The sequence below is a fragment of the Pelodiscus sinensis genome, chromosome 10 (genome assembly GCF_049634645.1).
Source record: "Pelodiscus sinensis isolate JC-2024 chromosome 10, ASM4963464v1, whole genome shotgun sequence".
NCBI lineage: Eukaryota > Metazoa > Chordata > Testudines > Trionychidae > Pelodiscus > Pelodiscus sinensis.
The window spans coordinates 37747530-37771712 of NC_134720.1; the positions used below are offsets into that span (position 1 = coordinate 37747530).

Genomic DNA, 24183 nt, shown 5'->3' on the forward strand with positions numbered 1-24183 from the left:
TAACTTTGCACACATAGGACCAAACTGATGTATTTATTATACAGCTTGACATGCTGGTGGTTGGGCATAATCTCTAGTTGGGATGATAATACACATGGCTTTCCTGTGGTATTCTGTCAGACTAAAAAATACCTAATAGCTGTAGTGTAGAAGAAGGATCCAGATGCCATATTTAAAGGTATTTTTCTAAAAGCCATCTTAGCAGAAAATAAGACATGAACCCTTTGTTTAGACTGTAGTCCCAGTCTGGCAAGTGCCATCTAATTATGCTCCATTAAGACATCATTTACATTTTAAAATTTTTTGTTTGGAGTGGGAGGTGGACGAGTTGTCTTCAAACAAGCAATTAAAATGAATTTGTGCGTTTGAATTACTCTGCTAGGTGCATGAAATCTCCTATCAAGGAAAAAGCAATGAAATTCAAGACCCATCATGGAAATAGGTGCAAAGGTTGCTAAATCATGAAGGGGCACATTACACCTCTTGGTGTCACTCACCCATGTATATTTTATTTGAAATTCCCTGCTTATAGTAATGCTACTATAGGCACCAATGACTTCGTCACTATACATGGGATATGTTATAACGCTACTGCTGAACCTGCATCAAATGACCTTATGGCTTTTTTAAAATAGTGTACAACTAATGCCATTATCACTTAGGGTACATCTACACAGCATGGCTATTTCTACCCCACATCTTAACAATATCTACCCTGCAGCTTAACAAGCCACCTGTTATATAGAAATATTTTTGAAATAATGGGTGCGTTATTTTAGCTCCCTTGTAATCCTGATTCCGCAAGGGTTAAGAGCTGTCTTGAAATAGTGTTATTATTTTGAAATTTGGCACTATATAGATGAGCCAAATTTCAAACTAAGCTATTTTGAAATAGAATCAACGTAAGATATGCAATTTGAGTAGCACAAGTTGTGTATTTTATTTTGACTTTAGGGTGCTGTGTAGCTGTACCCTTAGACAAAAAGGCCTTATATTTAATTTTCTATGGCTAGTGGTAATAGACAAGGTTGATGCAACACTGATGTCACATACGTGGAACACAGACAACCTTTTTGACAGAGTTTGGTGGATCTACATATTGCTTGGTGTAAACAATTTTCTCTTCCATTAGCCTTTCACCATGCTAGCTAAATTACTTTTGGCAATCCATCAAATAATATGTATGGTACCATTAATATACAGGCTTAATGACTAGGTATTAGCCACACTTTAATTTTGCATAGAGACACATGAAAAGGCTCTTTCAGTCTGACAGTGTCTCAGCTATGGGATACATGTCCTAGTGAAAGTGAGATACTTCCCTAGAAGCATTCCGAAAGCACCGGACGTAGGAAGGAACTAGTCATGAGCAGATTCACCCACTTATGTTAAAGGTGGGGACATTTATTTGCAGTCAAAGACAAAAAAAATCTAAATTAAGTTGTGTATTTCATCTCTTTCTGATGGCCTCAGCAGAAACCTGAGTAGATTTCCAACACATATTCCTAAAGAGGATTCAGTAAATCTCTATGCACACCCATTTTTATGTATAATCACTTGCATGTAAATGGGCAGTAGTTAGGGTTATCAGCTGTCTGATTTTTTTTATGTGAATGCCTGATTGAATAGGGCCCCTGGTGGCTCCAGTCAACAGAGCTCATTGTACCAATGGGTTAAGCAGCCTCCATGCCCACCCCTGCATGGCTCCCAGGAAGCATCTGAGATAGTCCTCTGGCTCTGGCAGTCAGAGGGCTCTGTGTCTTGCCCACAGGTGTAGCCTTGAACACCATCTTTGCAGCTACCAGTGGCCAGGAGCTGGAGCTGTGGGGGGGCAGCACCTGCAAGCAGGGGCAGAGCCCCTCGCTGCCCCTGTGCCGAAGAGCCAGAGGAACATAGGCAGTTCCGAGGCAGCAACCATGAGATTTGTACCATCTAGCATCTTCATCCCAAATGCCTTCCCATTCCTCAACCTCCTACCCCAGCTCAGAAACTGCACACAAACTGAAGCCTGTATCACCTGCCCCATCTCCAGCCTGGCACCCCCCCAATACTCTACACTCTCTCAGACCCAGCCCAAAGCCTCCTCTTCCAGCACCGCAAATGCCTCACTGCCCCCTCCACATCTCAATCCCTTCCCACAGTCCAGCGTCCTCTCCCAAATGTCAAATCCCCCATCACCTCCCCGAACCTCCAAATCACTCATCCCCAGCCACCACCCCAGAGCCTGCATCCCCAGCCAGAGCCCTCAGCCTCTCCCACATACCCTACCCCAGGCCAGTGAAAATGAGCAAGTGTGTAAAGCAGGGCATGCAAGCTCGACAGCGGCCTGGAAAATGGCCTGAGCAGGGCGGGGGGAGAGGGGGAGGGAACCCTCTGAGAAGGGGTAGGGCAGAGGTGGGCACAGGGGGTTAGATTTCTGCCTTTAGAACTTTGGCAATCCTAGCAATAGCACTTTCATGTTTGGCAGCCCAAATGGCTCCCCCCCCACACACACAGCTAATAATGTGTGGCATAAATCAAGCATCCTCTGTGACAATGTGGTCCTATAACATCTGAAAGCTAGCTCCTATGTGCCATTAAGCTGCACCCATGGCTCCCAGATTTTAGCATGGTGCAATGGCAGAAAATCGCATTGCAGGGTCTGCCCCCATGGCCTAGGAAGGAAACCAAGACTCTCCTATTAGCTTCATTGGACTTTGGATTGGGCCACATGTGTGTAGCCTGTCACCTTGCTGTTACATGAAAAAGTATTAATGCCAGTGTAGACAGGTAACATGCATTTCTTGCACAAGAAAGCCCGATGGGTAAAATAGCCATCGGAGCATTCTTGCGCAAGAGAGCATCTACATTGGCACAGATGCGTTTGCACAAAAGCAAATCTCTTGCGCAAAAGCACATGCCAATGTAGACGCTCTCTTGCGCAAATACATTAACGCAAAAACTCTTGCGTTAAAAGTATTTGTGCAAAATCTTGTCAATGTAGACATAGCCCATCAGGGCCCCTGATGGGAGAAGGGGAAGGAATGCAAAGGGGGGGGCAGTTGGCCTGGGTTCTGGCAATTCTAAAGGACCCAGGGCTCCCATTGTGGCAGCACCTGGAGCCCCGTTCCCTTTAAATCGCCAGTGGTGCCCCAAGGGGCATGTTTCAGGCAGCTCTAAGGTCCAGGGAGCAGCACTGTGCACTCCAGGTGGTGCTGAGGGAAGGCTGCCCCTCACCCCTCTCCTTCTAGGACTGAGGAGCCAGGGCCTTGCTCACCTTTCCCAGTGGCTTGGCATGTCTGTCAGCTCCCTTGAATGCAATGGATGAAATCCTTGTACCGCTGGTGTCAGTGGGAGTTTTTTGCTGTGTAGCCATCCCCAAAGCTAAAAGACCCACATCAGTAAGGTCAGCAGACTTGGGTTCATGCTGTGGTGTTCCCAGCTCTGAAATGCAGCAGGTGGATAGGGGCTCAAATGCCTATACTGTTGTTTAGAATCCAGCAACCCTGGTTCTGTAGAGCCAGGCTCTGAGACTCCCTGATTGTTTTTTTCACTGTGTGCCCCTTAGACGTCAGTGGGCCAGGCTTTCACGCATAGAATCATGGAACTGGAAGAGACCTCAGAGGATCATCAAGTCCAGCCCCCTGCTCTAGGCAGGACCAATTCCAACTAAATCAACCCGGCCAGGGCTTTGTTAAGCCGAGACTTAAACACCTCTAGGGATGGAGACTCCACTACTTCCCTAGGTAACCCATTCCAGTGCTTCACCACCCTCCTAGTGAAATAGTTTTTCCTAATATCCAACCTGGACCTCTCCCACCACAACTTGAGACCATTGCTCCTTGTTCTGCCATCTGTCACTACTGAGAACAGCCTCTCTCCATCCTCTTTGGAACCTCCCTTCAGGAAGTTGAAGGCTACTCTCAAATCCACCCTCACTCTTCTCTTCTGCAGACTAAACAGACCCAACTCCCTCAGCCTCTCCTCATAAGTCATATGCTCCAGCCCCCTCATCATTTTGGTTGCCCTCTGCTGGATCCTCTCCAATGCGTCCACATCTTTTTTGTAGTAGGGGGCCCAGAACTGGACACAATACTCCAGATGTGGCCTCACCAAAGCCGAATAAAGGGGAATAATGACATCTCTGGATCTGCTGGCAATGCTCCTCTTAATGCAACCTAATATGCCATTAGCCTTCTTGGCTACAAGGGCACACTCAGGCTATGTTTACTCTGCCATATTTTTTTTTTTTGGCAGAAGATATGCAAATCATACTTTAATTTGCATATCTTCTGCCGCTCCTTTCTGTGGAAGCGGTTTTGCCGCTAAAAAGCCCCGTGTAGCCCTTCCAGTTATGCCACTTTTGGGTGATACAGTTCTGCTTTTCAGGGTCTGCTACCTCATGCCTTAATATAGGGACTGGATTTGTGATGTCCTTTGTTCATTTCTTCTTCCATCTGGCTCCTGCTAAAGAAATTCCTTCACCTCCATGCCCCTGGTAGCACTATTTTTCTTCTTAATCACCTCCCTGCTGCATTACCTGGAGCTGTTTTGCTTAAACTTGTAATTCATTTAGTACACTACAAGCTTATTCAGTGCCTGCATGTCCTTGAACCTGATCCAAATGTGAATGCATGAAATAAAGCATTTAAATCTGCATTATGGCCAGTGACAGATTTGTCTTAATTATTTGTAAAGCACATTCATCTAACTGCAAGATACCATGGAAATTCAGATTATGTTGTTATTACGCATGATTATTTGAGATACAGAATAGTCCTAACCCTTAAGTTACTAGGTGATAAGTGAAATGAAATGACACGACAAAAACAAAAGGAACATGAAAAATATGCCTTCAATTTTGTAGTCCTTTATTTTTTTTAGTTGATCCTCCCATAATAATGTTCTGAAATGAGTAACAGTTACATTGTACAAAGCATTTAAAGAAAGTACCTCAACTTGCCGATTATTTCAAAATGAGATTATAAACAAAAGGAAATAAATCTGGTCCCTCACTAAAGGGCAAAAAACAAAAATAAACCAAAAATAACTGGATACAATCTGTTATTTATTTATTTTTAACGTAAGTTTGGAACACTTCATCTTACAAATAGGATTAACATGAACATAACATCACACAAGCTCGCAGACAACCAGCATAAAATATTGGGTACAGTTTTAATCAGAAGAATCATGCTTTCATGAAGAAATTATAACTGTTTATACAATTGAATCAATTTACTGTATTTTAAAAAAACTAATTCGCATCTATTAGTTATTTAGTTTCATTAAAAGGAAAAAATAAAATAGGAATGTGAGAAAATTTCGAACACTGTTTTGCACTCCAATATACACAGATCAGGTCACCTCACTTGTTTTGAAGTACATGAGTGCCTACATCTTAAAGTAGTGGGGGACTGGAGCAGTGCTGTTTATCATAGGAACAGTGCTATTTTAATCAACAAACAATTGTTTGCTAACAAATAAATACATGGTACACACAACACAAAAAAAAGAAATTAGAGGAAACAAAACAACATAAAGACATGATTGTCTAAATTTAAAATGTCATTACAATGATTTGGCAAACATTGAACTAGTGGTACTGTTTATGAAATGGGCCTTTGACAGAAGTAGCTGAATGACTTAAATGTCTTTGAGTGGTGAACATTCATAGTTTACAATATACACAAACCTCTTATGTATTGTTTTTCAAAGTCTTTTTTGTATTTTCTTCTTTCTTTTTCTCCTTTTTTTTTTTTTAACACAATGCAGGTAAGAAGAAAAAATGCGGAGAGGATGAAATATTCCCTGTTATTGGTCTCTAACATTAATGATGGAGAGTGTGCACACAAGAGAACTATTGTCTTTCTTTCTTCAAAGGGTTAAAACGCATAAAGCTTTAATGAAGAGGATTTGTACATAAAAGCAACTGTTCCCAATCTTGTGTCAAATTTATACAAAAAGAAAAACAATTCAGTTTCTGTTTTAAAGGAGTGCCCACGTGTATCAATGCAGTCTTAACCCTTCTGTCCCCACCTCCTCACACCGGGTGAATTGGAAGACATTTTTCCCGGCCTGGTTTACATAATCCATTGAAACTTTTTTTAAAGTCGCATTGATCCTCCAGAAGTCAGCAGCTGCTTTTGCTGTGCAAAACAAAATATTGAGAATAAATAGTTTCTTTCTTTTTAAAATTATTCAGTTTAAGGTCACCACACTTTAAATGAGAGACCCTGCAGATTTATAAGGCATTCTGCTCAGCAGTCTTTTAAATAGTCATATACGAAAGAGCCATGCTACTGGTTTGGACTTGGTCCCATTCTTGGTACGCTTTCACAATGTCATACGTGACTAATGGACTGGATGGCACTGGATTCTGCGGCAGCTCTCGCCATACTATGCCACATGTTGGGAGAATTATGGGATGCAGAATGGAGGGAGTCCTTGTCAGAGAGAGAGAGCATCATAGCATATGCCTGAATGAGGAAACAAGAGAGAGAAGAATGTAGTAAAAACTGCAGAATGCACTGATTTGAATTAAACCAGGTCACCTACATGGACACATCCATGCTTCCAGCCACAGTTTGATAACTAGAGAGTCTTTTGTATTCAGTGCAGGCTGAAATTTGGATTGATTGATTTATACAACATCTCTCCTGTAAAAGCTCTGCCATCCTTTCCTTTGACATTTTTGACACACTAATAATAAAAATTATTTACCCTCATCAGTCAACATAGTCGGGAGGGCAACAGTCTCTGTGGGCCCCTGGGAAAGGTGTGAGGAGACCCCAGCTTTGTGCTCCCATAAGGGGTGGGGCCTCAGGCAGAAGGGTCATGGGTGGGGCAGCCAGCCCAGAGTGCTGCCCGGAGCACAGCATGTCGGCCCCCAAGCAGCCCTAAGATATACCTAGATTGTACCCTCCACACAAGCCCTTAGCACTGTCCAGAGCATGGCCCGGCAGCCGGGCAGCAATTTAAAGGCCCTGGCCAACGCCATTGCATAGTGGTGGTGGTGGCGAGGCGCTCCAGACCCCTTTGAATCACTAGGTCCCCAGGCAATTGTCCTCCTACTCTTCCCAGCTGGTGGGCCTACATACAGTATTCAGCAAACTAAGTACAGGTTGACCCTCTAAAATGCATGACTCTCTGTTCTGGCAGTATTTGTGGTCTGGCATGAATTTGATCCATGAATATTGCTAGACCAGACAGCCCTGTCGGGCCAGGTTCAGAAGTGCAGCCTGGACCAGGCTGGTGGTGTGGAGCACAGCCCCAACTGGGGCTAGCACCATGGGGACCACAGCCCTGACTGGGGATAGGGGCAGGGAGTGCGGTCCCAGCCGGGGCTGGAGGCAGCAGGGCCAGTAGCTAGGAGAGCAGCCTTGGCTGGGGGTAGGATGGTGGGGAGCGCAGCCCTGGCCAGAGCTGGCAGTTGGGAACAGAGCGTTGGTCAGGGCTGGCAGCGGGGAGTGCAGCCCCTGACTGGAACTGGCCTGGCTAGCAGCCGAGCCTACAGTGGGATGGGAAGCCTTGACCTTGACCTCCTCTGGTCCAGCAAACTCTGTGGTTCAGGACCACTCTGGGCTGAGGGGGTCAGACCAGGGAGGTCTTCACCAGTACAACACATTTTCCTTCAGATTGGATGCACAAATGGCTATCCTGTCATTTCTTATGTGCTATTTAAATTGTTGTTTGTTATTATGCAACTTAGTTATGCTATATTATGCTCTATCATATTATATTTAGTTCTGGACCTTTCTTTGCTATCACGTTCTATTGTGATGGCGTATGTATTCCATAATTACCTGGGGGTTTCCAGACAAGATCACAATAAGAGTCCCTTTTTAATTGCTTCCGAATAATACACAAAATTGAGATTGAAATATCAGCCTAGCTGAATGCTACTGAACAGAGAAATGTCATGTTCATTTTCAGCAAACCACTAGGAAGCAACAATACCGCTGCCAAAACAGACCCTTCCCTAGGGAAAGTTCACTAATTCTCTTGAGTGGTGCAGTCACACTAACTTGTGAAAATGCATCTGGCCATGCCCTCTCATTGTACTGGAACACACCCACTGAGTATAAATGATGACTCTAGTGGGATTCTGCTCTCAGATATGCCAGTACTTGCATGCTAACCACAGTGATGTGATCTCTGCATGTGATATATAGGAAAACATTACAGCAAAAGATTTGTTTTTAAAAATATTCCTACATGTGATAGGCCAGTTCTTTGTGTGGTGTAAATCAGCATAGCTTCATTGAAACGTGCTGATTATATCACCCAACAATAAGACCTTCTCTTTAAAACAATCTACTACCCCATTTGTTCTGATTGTAACCATGAAGTGGGTTGAACAAATGGCTCAGGATTGATTAAGATGATTCTAGTTTATGACACAAGAGGTACATCTTTTTCATACAGAGCAACATTGAGTTATGAAGCTTAAAGTGAATTTAGAATGTACCTGGGTCTTGGATTTCCTGTACAATGGTTGCTTTAGGTCCTCAGACAGGTGCGAAGTATTGAAAGCTGCTAGTTCGGCTTCATTGTATTGATTTTCCTCCATTTTCCTCATTTTGAGGCTATCTGTGAAGTGCCTTATGTGATCCAAAGCAGAGAGTCCAGTCTTGGTATATTCATCCTCTTTATACCTACAAAAATATAATGGAAGTTATGGGTTTTTAAAGTAAATAAAATATTTTGTATGCCTCAAAAAAAAAGCCACCTTATAACGACTCACCAATGAAAGGCTAGTAAATACCAATTTTGATATATTTAAGTCTGCTGTACACTGCTTCACTTTTAACTTTACCAAAAATCAGAAGCAGTATGGTCCAGCAGGTAAGGCTAACGTCATAGGTCTCTGGACACCTGGGTTCTCTTCTTGGCTCTGCCACTGACCTGCTGTGGTAAAGTCTCTTTATTTCTTTATGTTCCCCATGCAACACTCTGTTGTGCCACATTAGAGTAGGATCTTTCGAACACAACTTTCTTTGAGTTTGTACATTGCCTAGTGTTATGAAGCCCTGATTTCTACTAGGGCCTCTACGTACTACTCTAATTATTTACTTCTCTCTGAAGTAACAGTTCTCTCAAGCTGTCTGTATTTATGGCTTTTAATGTTGTTATTTCTATTAAAGTGTCTGATTTCATGCACTGATTGCATCAATAAACTAATCATTTTAAAAGATTACATCGATATTATGCATGCAATCCAAATTTCATTTGAGAATGGCTTACATTTGTATATAAATAAATTACTTCTATATATTTCTAACTGCAGCCATTTTCCTTTTATCCATTGCTTTTCACTGAATAAGCTAAATTCTGACTGGGCTACACACAGTTGAATGCCAGAGAGCTGGCAGCCAGCAACACCACTGGACAGAAATTGGTTGCCTATATTCTGATCCCACTGCAACATTCCACAAGGCCATTTCACAAATCACAGGCAGCTAGCAGGTGCCAAATGGTTCATAGCTGTATACATTCAGAGCTGATAATAACCCTATGTCAATTATTTCTACTATTAAGAGGCACCAATTACCCAAGGAGATGAGGATAGGGCTGGTGTCAGCCAAACCCAGGTGCAGATTGACATTGCTATTGAGTTAACTCATTAAGGCTATACTAGCATACTAGCCAAAATTTGGTCCTTGGAAAGCTTGCACCATTTGTTGTTGTTTTGATTTAACCTTATTTGACTGTACCATTTAGAATACTAGGAAGGAACTAACCTGCCAGGTGAAGCCTTGCAATTCATTTCCAAAGTACTTGTTTCTTCATAGTCATCCTCAGTGCTTCCTTCACGTAGGTTACTTGTAACTGGTTCCTTGACTGGCTTCCCTGCAATTTCACTTTCCTCCTCTTCCTCGTCCATCACTACTTCATCTTCTGCCTCCTCATCATCCAGCAATTCTGAATTCTGACTTTCCACCAACACTTTCTCATCTTTATAGTGACTGCCATTCATTCTAAAAGGAAATTAAAAAAAAAATGTATAATCAGGTTTATGAAATCCTACCAAAGACAACTGGAAAAAGCCTCTCCCACCACCAATGCAGAAAGGCCCCTTCCAACATGCTTTCTAGTATTTTGTACTCATTAGCTTTGAATATCATGGAATTACTGTTTGAATTCTGTTTAAAAAGCAATGAAACATTATATCCCAAATGGCATGGAATTCCTCACTTAGTCTTGGGAGCTCATCCAGCTCCATTTTATATATAACTGTCAGGAGGTATACTCTGATATTCTTTTTCACTTTTCCAATACTTCATTTAATCACAGTACTCCTACTCATACCACCTTGCCTTGGCACAATAATCTAATGACTTTTAATGGAAGCTATACAGGCTGAGAATCTGAAAATCAGCCCTGATTTTTTTAGAAATCACAGAATCGTAGAATGATAAAACTGGAAGGACTTTCGAGAGGTCATCAAGTCCAGTCCCCTGCATACATGGCAAGACAATTCCTGACAAGTGTTTGTCTAATCTGCTCTTAAATATCTTCAATGATGGAGATTCCACAACTACCATCGGCAATTTATTCCAATGCTTAAGCACCCTGACAGTTAGTACAAGAAGCAATGGGCTTAAATCTCAGTATGGGAGGTTTAGATTAGATATTAAGAAAAGCTTCCTATCACGTTTCCCCTTCTTCCTTGTAACAACCTTTTAGGTACTTGAAAGCTGTTATGTCCCATCTCAATCTTCTCTTTTCCAGACAAAACAACCCCAGTCATTTTAATCTTCCCTAATACATCATGTTTTCTAGACCTTTAATCATTTTTTGTTGCTCTTCTCTGACCTTCTCCAATTTCTCTACCTCTTTCATGAAATGTGGCACCCAGAAATGGACAATACTCCAGTTGATGCCTAATCAGCACAGAGTAGAGCAAAAGAATTACTTCTTGTGTCTTGCATACAATGCTCTTGTTAACACATAACAGAATGAGTCTTGCTTTTTTGGCAACACTGTCACACTATTAGCTCATATTTCATTTGTAGTCCACTATGACCCCTAGATCCCTTCCTCAATGTCATTTCCCATTTTGTATGTGTGAGACTGAATTTACAAAATTGGGAGCATTATATTAGAGGCCATTTAGGCCCTTCTTCTTAGGAAGGAACAATCAAAGCTAGGAGCAATATTTTCTACAATAAGTTATGCTTACACTTGCTTAGAAGTCCACCTATGCGACTTCATCCACAGATTATGTATGGCATCGGACCAGGTGCAATTGCAGGTACAAATAATTGTGCCTGCAATTTTGCACCCACATTCAAGTACAGTTGCAAACTTACATCTACAATTATTGGAGGTCACATTGAAATGTGGCCAAAAATAAAGGGCAATAGCAATAACAAAAAAAATTAATTGCAAATATCTAATTCAATGTTCTAAGTGAGAAGTGAAATCAATACTATTATTTAATAATAATAAGTATAGCAATACGCATTTTAAAAATGGTTAGAATATTCAGATCTATTATTAAACTCCCTTATGCTTTCAGAACATTAGCTCTCTAGGGCCTGCTACAACTAGGGATATGAAAGCCTAGTTAGTTAGTTAACCAGCTAACTGGTAAGCATCCCCCTTAATTCTAGTTAACTGTTAACCGGAGGGGACTGGAGCAGCTCCCTGCCTGTCCCATAGGTAGCAGCCTGTGCCCACAGTGGACCTAGGAGCCCCACAGGCAGGGGCTGCTGTGGCCAGGCTGGAGCAGCCCCTGCCTGCAGTGTAGGGGGACACACAACTCCAGCCCCTTTTAATCGGTCAACCAGTTAAGCATAATGTTTAACCAATTAACTCATTAAACAGGATTTTACATTTCTAGCTACAACATATTCTATAAAGGGTAATATGTTCATGCTGGGCTATAGAGTTGTATTCTATAGTACAGTGGTCTCCAACCTTTTTAAGCACAAGATCACTTTTTGAATTTAAGTCAGTCTAGGATCTACCTCAAACCCAAATATCCCTGCCCCGCCCCTTCTCCAAGACCCTGCCTCTGCCCCACCTCTTTGCTGAAGTCCTGCCCTGCTTACTCTGTGAAGATGAGGTACAGGGAAGCGGGACAGAGTGACATCAGCATCCTCCTGCCTCTGTTTCCCTGACTCTGCACAAGCAGGAGGCTACCAGGGGGCAGCTCTGAGGCTCTGGACATGAGTAGCAGGGTAGGGTGAGGAGGAACAGTTGAAGTGCCAGTACTTGATAGCTTCTCAGCCAAACCAGTCAGGATCACCTGTCAGAGGCGCCAAGATCGACCGGTAGACCCTGTTCTACTGGTTGGTGACCACTGCTATAGCATGTTTGATTAAGGGGTGTATCCTTTAGATAACTGAATAACTCTGGAGATGCTAAGTGACCTCAACTTTTACTGACTTAAATGGGAGCTATAGGTGCTCAACTCTGTCACTGAAATGCATACATTGATACATGCTGGGCCACATATGCAGCTGGTGTAACTTGGCATAGCTCCATTGACATCAGTCAGCCTCTACTGACTGTGCATCTGGTCCTGTGTTTTTATATAAGACGTAACATTGCACTGTTGGTTCACTTACTATTTAATTGCATAAGTTCCCCTTTTTCTTCCAAGAGTACAGCTATAAAATATGGAAACACTGTTGTTTGCTCAGCGTTAGCTCAAGAATATGTGTGACTTAAATCATGCTGCATGATAGAGAATATATTAGCACAGGAAGGTGTGTCATGAAAACACATTTGATATTGATTTGTTTAGTTTATTGTTATACTATCTTTAATTTCTCAACCAAAAACTTTAGCACACCGGATGCTAGCCGCACTCCTTTAGGGTCATTGTGTTCTTGTATACGTGCAACAGGATTTAACCTACCTTCTGTCTCTTCGATTTTGAGACAATCATCATATGGCTAACTACTTTGAAACCATTCTGGGAATGATTCAGTAATTGTCCAAATCACGTGTCATGGTCCTCACATAGTGGCCTTCATGGCATATAAAAATGTTGCTCCAATTGTGCCTGCCAATGGGACAACATCCCCCACATCCCATCATCTACACTACGGTAACTATTATCAGCCAATATTATTCAAAGCTGACCACTTATTAAAAAAATCAGGAAGTGATCTATTTGCAACATAATAATAGAATCCCTGAATTGACACTGAGTCAAGATAGTTGAACTGCAAAGGAAATAGATGAAAGATGTTAAAGATGTCTGCTCTTGGACTCTATTTGAATAATTATGCCCTAAGTATGATGATGGCATGTTTTGGACAGATATAAAAATTATTAATCATGGATCCAACTGTCAACTTGCTAGTTATGCTAAATCAGTACTGTTAAAAATGAAAGGGAAATGGACTAAAACCAAAGTAACGAAAGCCATATGATTAAGAAAACAGATTCACTAATTGTGCTTTCAAATGCAGTAATTTGCCAAGGATAAAGCATCCATCAAAAATAGTCTTAAGTGCTGAATTTAGAAAGGAAACACTGTATGACCCATCAACCTTTTCTCTTTGCTGCTTTCCTGTTGAGACATGTTGAGACCAGATGTGCAAAAAACAAACAAAAAAAGAACACCCTCATTACAAATCAAGATGAAATAAAATTTGAATATTCATACGATAATTGAATCGGTTGCTTTCATGAATGTTTGTTTTACATCTACTACTTTTCTTCCACCCTAAAGACAAATTAGAAATTGAAAATGGGGATGAATGTATCACGCTCAGCAAATTTCTGATGTTGATAATCTGATGCAAAGTTAGAGCTTTTATCCTCCGTCACACCATATATGGTTCATATACATACTCAGCAAAAATAGCCTTTAAATTTAGAAGCGCACAAGATCTCTCATGACCTTTATGCTTAACTATAAGGAACTATAAATAAGGAACAAATAACTTCTAAGAATTTTCAGCTACTATAAAAATATGTTTAAGGAAACCTTAGATTTACATATTCACTTAAATCATACCCTATCAGAAAGAAAGGCTCATATGGTTGAAGTAGTGTGGATTACTTATACTTATACTCAGTAGTTATACTACTGAGTTCATGGTATTAAACTAGGGTTGCCAACTTTCTGATCAAACAAAATGGAACACTCTAGCTCTAGCCCTTCTCTGAAGTCCCACCCTTCTACTCCATCCCCCTCCCTCTGACACTTGTTCTTCCCCACCCTCATTCACTTTTTCATTTCCATGAGGCTGGGGAGGGTCCTTTTTTGACTGAATGTTCTGTTGAAAACTAGACATCTGGTTACTTTACCTAGCAATACAGTTTGAACTTTTCTAGTCTGGCTCTCTCTGGTCCGGCAACATCCGTGGTCTGGCATGATTTTAGTTAGCCAGATGTCCACTTATCATGGGTATGGCCAAGTTTCCCGCTGTCCCTAAAGTTTGTTTACAGCCACCAGGCCTGGCTCTCAGTGCTCTGTGCTGTCATTTAGCTCTAACTTACCCTTAAATGTCTTCTTAGAGCCCAGTAAGCAGTGAAGGTGTTGGTAATGCTTCTAGACAATATTGACCTCCTGTGGTTCAGCAAAGTCTCTGGTTTGGCACCCCATAGGGCCTGAAGGTGCCACACTAGAAAGATTCAGGTTGTAAGTATATCTGAGACTATAGGTTGGACCTCCCTGATCCGGCACCCTCGTGACCTGACCAGTCCTGGATGAGAGATTTTGCTGCACCAAGGGAGGTCATTTCTGGACCCCATCGCCGGGATTGGCCCCTCCAGTCCTGGCCCAGCTAGCTCCCTACTTGCTACTAGCCCCACTGCCTTGCCAATCCTGCTAGATAGCTGCATGTCAGGACTCCCAGCCCCTCCGGGCAGTTGCACACCAGGCCTCTTGGCCTTCTTGGGCAGCCATGTCCAGGAGCCCCAGCCCAGCAGTGCACTGCAGCTTGATGCCCCCACCACTGTGGCTTCCAGCTCGGCCAGTAACGATACACCTGCTCTCCTAGCCCCACTGGCAGCTCACTTTAGGCAACCCACTTCTCTGCCAGTCCCACATGGATTCCTCCTACTGGCTCTCCATCACAACTCTGGTCCTGCATCCTGTGGATGCTGCTGGACCAGAGAATCCTGGTTTAGAGATTTTCAATGTATAATCCCTTACTAAAGGCCTTTTGTAACCCTCACACCCACTTGCATTTGTATTGAGGAATTAAATTTAAACGTCTCCAGCTTTGTTAATTGTAATTTAAAGATAAAGGGGCAATGTTCTTCCTAATCCTATCCACACATGTTAAAGCTGTAGGGTCTGTGATTGTCAGTGAATTAAAAATGGAGGCAATTTATACTATGCTTAGGTTGACATGAGAATTGGTGTTTGGTAGTTTTAAACTTGGGAAGCCCTGACAAAAATAGACATCCATCCATTAAAAAGGCATGCTCTGATGCCTGGTATTTACTGTACTTAGGGATTTTGCTGCCTATCACCAGATTATATGTTCCAGTCAGCATATATACACATAACTAAAATCGTGATCTGTTCATTTGAACATATTCCTCTGATTCCAGGCTTTTGTTTGTCCATCAAGGTTGATATCAGCACAATTATTTCACTAAATATCTGATTATCTGACAACTGTGATGGCAAGGTTGCTAAAATCACTTCCAGTTCAACTCGACCAACTTTCGTTTTACAGTGTACGGAATACTCAAAATAGCAGCCATGGGAAAATGAATTGGGAAAGGAACACGAGACATCTTCAGGAGCTGTTTTACTACAGTCACACCTTACCTTTCTTCTGAATTTCTTGGGGATTGGTTATTGTGGTTGCTGTTGCCAATGAAATTCCGAATTTCTGTGAAATAAGAATCCTCTTTGTCATCCAAAATTGCTCCTGTGCTTTCAAGCTCTGAGTGAGGTGAAGATGTTGCAGTACCTTCAAGAAGGTAAAATTGGAAATAGGGCTGGTTATTTGCATTTTAGATATATTTAATCTTTTATAAATTAATTTAAAAATATGATGTTCATGTGCATTATTTTAAGACAGCTGCCAATATAAAACCCTTAGGTCAGCTTTTTATAACAGTAACCAAGATAGTCTGCATATGTGTATTTCACATTTTCCTTGACATTTTAAAGCACTTTCAAATATTATTTAAACTTCTTACCAGCCAGTGAAGTAGGGAAGTATTTTTAATTCCATTTTACAGAAGGGTCAACTGAGAGACAGAAATTAAGGGCTAAATCCTGTTTGCATTGAAGTCTACGGTTTCACTCCCAGGGTATGTCTAGACTACATGGCTCCATCGACGGATACATGTAGATGAGTTTACTAGACATAGGAAAATGAAACGGTGATTTAAATAATCGCCGCTTCATTTACATCAAAATGGCCGCCACGCTGTGCCGATCAGCTGTTTGGCGGCACAGCAGGGCAGTCTGGATGCGCCACGGTCGACAAGGGAAGCCTTTGTCGACCGCTCCATTATGCCTCGTGGAACAAACTCATCTACATGGCTCTGTCGACAGAGCCATGTGGTCTAGACATAGCCCCAGTGACTCCAGAAATGGTGTTAAATGATGGGCCCATTATCACACAGTGAATTAGTGGCAGACAAATAGAATCCAGGAATCCTGACTCCAAGTTCTGTGATGGACTCGTTAGAAAAACAATGTGGTTCCCTCCTCCTCAAGGACACGTCTAATTATGAACAGGGTTGATTTGCTTGTTTAAGCCTCCCAATTCTACCTGACTAGATAAGTGAGGCAGACACCAGTCCTTTAAATAAATGTTGGTGATTGGCTGTTACTGAGAACTGGTGAACTTTAACCCTGTCCCTTTCAGTTCTTGTTTTCAGTCCAGTAGCATCCCTGTGCACTGTCTATATAGTTGGCCATTGCACATGTCTCTTAAAGGGTTGAAGACTGAGCTCCAGATTATCAGAATTATTTGAGGGGAGCAGCAATGACCCAGTTCTTTGACTGGGGAATTGTTAGACATTGGATTTCAATTTAAAGTTTTACCAGATATCCAGTATCCATGTATTAAATGTAAAGGATGAGCAGCCACAAAGACTGCTTGCATATTGGGTGTTTCTTTCTCCAGTCTACATTTGTAGCATTATTGCTTTTACCAAATAAAAGTTTTAGTGTCTTTCTTTCCTGTCACCCTGTAGCATCAGTAGTAACAGAAAATATACCAGTGTGTTAGATGAGGTTCACTAATCAAATGGAACATAAACTCACCTTCTGATTCGGCGTATAGTTATGAACATGCACATCACTGATACAGTTACTTAGTGTATATCATTAGATAACACCCAGAATAGCAATGAAAAGCAACTGCATGCATCAAGAAAATCCCTGAATTTGATACATGTGTATGATTATGTCTAAAGAAAATGCAGATACAGAATAACACCTAGTTTAGAAATCTGTAAACTTTTTAAAAATGACTGTCTCAGCATTATCCCCCACTGCTCCTCAATGCTACTTTCAAGGTCCATGAAATCCTCAGATGTGGCTCTCTTAATTTTGTGGGGGACCGGGTCTAATGTGGAGTGGAGACAGAAGCAGAGAGGCTTAACTTCTCAGTTGCTGGTGACAGGGAAATTTTCGGGGATGCCAAGCCTAACCTTGAAGACACTCACCTGAATTCTAAGATAAGGGCTTCTATGTGATCATGAAGTTGCATGAAAAACCAATTTGAAGGACCATCCCTAAAATACTATGGCTGGCTTGAACCCCCCCCCCCAAAATTGTATTACATTACAAAAATTATTATTATTATTATTATTATACAAATATAAATGGTGGATTTTCAAAATCACCTTGAAAATCATTAGGACTGGTGTTCCTAAATCATTTAGGTGATTTTGAAAATTACACTCCTAGTACGCAGAAGCTGAGAACAAATGGTGAATATTTCACAAAAACAGTGTTGAAAGTGAGCAGGAAATACTTGTGTATTAACACTGGGTAGCTCTCTAGTGCGGGGGAGTGGGAAAATGATTACATACCAGACATGTTTCCATTCTCATGCTTTTTTAAATGTCTGTCTAGATTAGTTTGCTGACCGAAACACCTGTCACATAAGTGACATTTGAATGGCTTCTCCTTATTGTGGATATTACGAACGTGCCTCTGCAGGTTAGAAGATATGCTAAAAGATCTGTCACAGTATTTGCATCTAAAATAAACAGGAGTAAAAGAAATTGTTTATTAGCAACTGGAATAATAATTAAAATAAAGGGTAAAGGGCATTTCACAAAACAATTGTTTAAAACACACTTCAGACCCTAAATTCTCTACCTTTTTGGATTTGCTGCTAACTATTGACGTGATCCCACTCCATCTGCATCTGCAGTCAAAGGCAAAACTCTCATTGACCTAAATGGTACAGGATGACACCAGAGCAGCCCAATTCTCTGCTTCTTCATAGATTTTTCTGACCAGTAGAACACCACTGACTCGTGACCAACAGGTGCAATTCATTGAAGTGCTTATTAGCCTTAACATATGCTATAGATAAAAGGAGTTAGGGTTGTGCTTGCTTGTCACCTCACAGGATCTGGGCCAAGAAGCAGTTATCCTAATACTGGGCCTGATCATAAAAGATGTTATGTTTCTGCACTTTGTTTTCAGGAATAACTTCCTTGGAAATGAAAGGCAGTTTTGCCTAAATAACAACTGCAGAATTTGGGCTCATAGGCTGTAAGTTCTGTTCACATAGTTAGCTTTTCAGATCCAATCTATTGGAGTGTTTTAATATGTCAAGTACAGTAATGTGTTTAGGAAGTTAGGGTATGTCTACACTGCATCCCTAGTTCGAACTAGGGATGCAAATGGAGACAATCGAACTAGTTAATGAAGCGGGGATTTAAATATCCCGCGCTCCATTAACATGATCTCGCCGGCGCGCTAGTTCGAATCACAGCTGATTCGAACCAGGAAGTGCGCGCCGGGATGCGTTAGTTCGGACTAAAGCCCTTAGTCCGAACTAATGTTACTCCTCATTTTTTGAGTAACTAATGTTACTCCTCATTTTTTGAGGAGTAACATTAGTTCGGACTAAGGGCTTTAGTCCGAACTAACGCGTCCCGGCGCGCACTTCCTGGTTCGAATCAGCTGTGATTCGAACTAGCGCGCCGGCGAGATCATGTTAATGGAGCGCGGGATATTTAAATCCCCGCTTCATTAACTAGTTCGATTGTCTCCATTTGCATCCCTAGTTCGAACTAGAGATGCAGTGTAGACATACCCTTATATAGTATTTCAGATGTAACTGAATCAAATTAGTTAAGATAATTGATTCCCATGTATTTAGAAGTATTGCCTGCAAAGTTGAGGAGTTTGAAAAAGAGGAGAGCATAACTATTGTTTCATGCACTGCCAATACAATACAATTAAACACTTTCAGAAAAATCATGAAACAAATTCCTTCTGATGTTCAAATAAGGTAGAAAAAGCAATATTTTCTATGCAAAATTATACTGTGTGATTAAATCTTTTTTTGAGGAATGTTTGCGCAACTGCTAATCCCAAAGGAAATCCAGTTATCTTCCAAAAACCAGCAATAAACAATCCAGATCTTTAATACCATGCCAATGTGGGTAGTTTAGTCTATCACTCTGGTACCAGAAGCATCAATTTTCATTCTCTATAGTGATTTGGAGTCCCTAAAGCCTTCACTGTATTACTCTTTAAGCTATTACTAAGACATACTATAACTATTCCAAATTTGCTTTCTGGCAACTAGCCAATAGTCATCCCCCTAGTTTTTCAATCTTCTACTTTTCTTGTGCTTCAAAACATGCCCATTACACTCTGAACAACACCAGTTTTTCAGTGCAGAAATTATCCATTATGCTTCTAATTGTTTCTGGCTTTTATGTAGTGGACAAGCGTAACGCGCTTCAAGATGCAGCTTCAGTCATGAATAAAATTAGATGCAAATCCCATTTCCCAAAAAGACCCCTGGAAAAAAATCATCACAAACAATGAGCTTTTTCTGCTCTTTTCAGGTCCTAAGTGCACAAATTTGTGTTTGCTTTATTGTAACATGATTTGGCTTCCTTCCAACTGATTTTCAATGAATATTTCTTTTTCAAAAAAGCTAATGCTTCAATTATCATTTCTACATATACATAACTATCATAGATATTAGTAGCAACTACTCATGCTTGTCAACATTTCTGATATTTATACATAGTTCAGAAAAAATTCAAATTAGATAGGAAGTACGTTTATACACTAACTTCTTTGAATATGTGATTTAAAAGAAAAACCATATTTAAGAAGCATCTGAATTAAGTCTAAACACTACAAATAATACCTGCTGTGCTTTTCAGCTGGGATTTACAGAAGTTTCTAACAACAACAAGGTGCTGGTGACACTTTAAAGACTAATAAATGTATTAGGGTATTTTAGAGCATAAGCTTTTGTGAGCTACAATTGACTTCCTCAGATGCTAAAGAGAAAAAGACAGAAAGAAAGGTGGGGAAAGGATATAGAGATAGGAATGTGACATCAGTGCTAATTAAATCAGACTGGATGTGGCTCATTTCCAACAATGATGAGAAGGAGAGAGTACCAGAATGGGAAACTACCTACTGTAATACGAGAACCACTCTAGTTGTTTATTTAGACCTTGGTTCTGGGTGACAAATTTGCGTAGGATTAGGACTTCTATTGAAAGTCAATGGGACTTATGTACCTCAGTCACTTAGACATTTTTGAAACTCCTGTCCTTAAATGTCAGTCATGTACAGTGGGTGAGATTCTGTTACTACTCACATCCATGGGAGCAGAGTTAGATCAAAACTCAGTGTGTTAGAAAATCCCACCTGTTACATATCTAAACAGCTACATCTACTAAGGGCCTGAACCTAAAATGTTTGGCGCCTGTGACACCCACTGAAGTCAAGGGGAAAGTCAGCACCAATCCAGATCAGGTCCATCCAGAATAAGATTTTTTGAATGTATTGAGTATGGATGAATTGTAAAATAATCATATAATTTTGCATTTAATACAGCACTTTTTTATACTGCAATCTCCCAAAGCAATTAAAAAATGTGCACATGAATACAGGAATCTTTTTACTCATCATAATTGAGATGATACTACCTCTGAGATGGAACATGGAAGGTTTTTAGTGCTTACTAGATCCTGATGAAAAGTGAACGTTGTTTATTTGTTTTAAAAACACGTTTTAACTAGTGAGTTTTAAATCCTCTATATAGCCAGGCTAAGTTGTCTTTTAACATGTGTTTGCTGGTCAAGATGATCTCACTCTTCTTTGCAGTAGCATGCACAGGTTCCTGCAGTGGCCACAGGGTCCTGCAATCTCATAGTGGGCCTTCTCATACAGTTCTACATTATTTGGATCACACTCAAATATTGCAGCATTAATTCCCTGCCCCCCAACTATCCTCCACCTATACACATACAACTTTTCATAGGAGATAAGTGGTAACTGTCACATGTTTTTTTCATTGGATTTTTATGGGCATCCTGCAGTGGAATAGTTGTTAGAAATAATCTTGATTCTCGAGAACTAACAAAAAGTTTATGGAAAGTTTGATAGAAACAACTGTACAACTGGTAAAGAGCAAAATAATGCTACTGAGGTCAAGATGGCATTACTTTACTACCTTCAAGTTGGGCCAGATGCATTAGAAAGGCTTTTTGTTTTACACTAAGGAACCAAGCATTGCTTAAGGCAAGGAACTAGGCTGGATTGATTACCGGTGTTCTCTGTAGTCACACCAGCCAGTTTCTTCACTGGAGAAGAGATCATTGCTGTGCATGGAGACAAGTAGAAGAATTTCTGCAGCCAAGAGTAAGGTCTATCATATTGACAAAGCACTTTCAAGAACTTCATGGCCTCAAGTCCCTACCTCACTCCCTGCTTGTAACACCTAACTAAAAGGATCTGAGCTTTGAGACTCTTATCAAGAAGCGATGTTATAATGGAGATAAATAACCTTCCTCACCCCACCCTTGTGAGTCAACATGCTCAAACAGAGTTGGGAGTCCAGATGGATCTATATTAGACCAGTGCCTCACAGACCCTTAAAATTAGTGGAGTGTATTTGCACACATAGGAAGGAGAGGAAACATCACATTTCCTAAATCTGCACACACCAATCGGCAAACACTACTATGAACAAAACTGAAAACATGTCCTAATAATGATAGAATCCCAAAGTGCTCTGAAGACCCTAATGTATCCTCACCACATCTCTATGAAGAAGGCAAGTACTATTGCACCTATTGTTCAGATGGGGAAAATGAGGCACAGAGAGGGAGAGGACTGAGAATTTCAAGTCACCTTGACACACAGTTCCCTTTGAACTTAATAGATGTCTAAATCTTGAAAATCTCTCCCTCTGGATATATCTACCTCATGACTAAAAGTCTGCAGCACAGAGTCTCAAACACTGGATCAACTGACATGGGCTTGCAGGGCTCAGGTTACAGGGCTATAAAACTGCAATGGAGACTGTGCCAATGACTTATGGGCTCAGAGGTCTCATAGCCTGAATGCCTATGCTGCATTTCTATAGCCTGGTAGGTCAAGCCCCACCAGTCAAAGTCAGCTGACCCAGACTCTGCAACTTAGTGCCATGGGTTTTTAATCCGAGTTTAGACATATCCTGAGTCTTCCCCAAAAGAAACTGAAGACGTTATTCAAAACCGACTGAAATCAATGGAAATACTCCCATTGATTTCAATAAGTCCAGTGCCAGAAATGGGGACAAAACACAATACTGAATCCCATTCCCGTTATAAACACCACGCCATGCTTATGATCACAAACATGAGTGTAGCTTTATTATACCTGTAAGGCTGCTCTCCAGTGTGCGTCCTCAGGTGACGTGTTAAGTTAGCCGATCTTGGGAAAATCTTGCCACAGTATCTGTGATTAGAAAATAGTTGATGTGACAAAATCATCACTACTGACTTTATTTCACTGTGAACTGAATAATGCATCAGATTGTCCTCATGTAATCCTTCTTGTACAGTACTGGATTTCTTGGGCATTTAAAAAATTCAACAAAGGTATCAGACAAATATAAAGTAATGCATGAATGAAGCTTGAATTGCTGGCCCTTTTGGATTTCCTTGCACATAAGCAAGCAATTTATGTAAACAGACATTAGTTTTAATTACCTCCCAAAATTCTATTCTTATTAATTCCATATCTGCCACTTTCATGTTTTGGAAGCCTAAAAATCTGTTATCCCAGGCTTGGGATTTTGGTTCGAGGTAAGCAGATTGCAATTCTTTCAGCTTATTCTCTGTGTCAGCAAATGTGACATCATTTGTGCATTGAATAGGATCAGACCAGACAAGATTCAAAGACCTAATCCATCAAGGTATGTTTCTATAACAACTTGTCTTGAAAGAAGGTGACATTTTTCAAAAAGATCAGATAAACTGACATGCCAATGTCAAATACCCTTGCATTCTGGAGATGATCTAGAGACTTAAATAAGGCAATTTTAAAAATCATTCCCCCATTTCCTTAGTATTTCACAGGGAACTACAACAATAATTAAAAAAAAAACCACCTAAATAGTCAGATAGCATTTCAAGAAACAGCATGAGTAGAACAGTTACATTAAGGGGCTTCAGTTTAATGTTGCAGTGCATGCTTTCAGAAGGCATTTACAAGCTTTCAGGATTGGACCTTATTTTTTAACATCGAGTTTATTGTTTGATATCAAGCTATACAAGAATGCCCTGATCCTTCTCACATTGACAAAATTTGGATTAACTTCATTCATATAGGCAATGAAAATGTTTTGTTAAACGTCTAAGCACATGTCCTTATAATTAGGGGTGTCAAAAAGTGGGTAATTGGGTAAACATGAAACTGCTGAAAAATTCAACAGTTACATGCTTACCTGCACCCACAGCACGGGGTGGCAGCTGACTCCCCAGGAGCAGGTACATGCCAGGAGCCAGCTTTCCTGGCATGGACTGGCTTCCATCTGCAGCCCTGCTCCCAGGGAGCTGGCTGCAGCCCTTCGCGCTGCTTCTTCTGATAAAAAGGCAACAGCATGAGGTGGCAGCTGGCTCAAAAGTGGGCCAGGAGACTGCGTGTAACTGTGAACGTTAATCAATAAGCACAGGCTTATCAGTTAACCATTTACCCGGTTACATTTTCACATCCCTGCTTATAATTCATATATTCTGTGAAAGATCACTTCTGACAGTAGAGGTAGATGGTCTGAG

At 41.0% G+C, this 24183-nt stretch overlaps 1 protein-coding gene across 6 annotated transcripts in view; it reads right to left on the bottom strand.

The window, feature by feature from the left end:
• Positions 1 to 4833: 4833 nt before the first annotated feature.
• MECOM (MDS1 and EVI1 complex locus) overlaps positions 4834 to 24183 on the bottom strand; it is a 508313-nt gene continuing 488963 nt past the window's right edge. For all 6 annotated transcript variants that reach the window (XM_025188972.2, XM_006131723.4, XM_006131721.4 and 3 more), the window contains 6 exons: positions 22784 to 22861; positions 17959 to 18128; positions 15731 to 15875; positions 9723 to 9959; positions 8450 to 8636; positions 4834 to 6458 (listed from right to left, as the gene is read on the bottom strand). In XM_025188972.2, coding sequence (XP_025044757.1) covers positions 6324 to 6458; positions 8450 to 8636; positions 9723 to 9959; positions 15731 to 15875; positions 17959 to 18128; positions 22784 to 22861 — 952 coding nt within the window. In that variant the 3' untranslated portion in view covers positions 4834 to 6323. The remainder of the gene's footprint in view (positions 6459 to 8449; positions 8637 to 9722; positions 9960 to 15730; positions 15876 to 17958; positions 18129 to 22783; positions 22862 to 24183) is intronic.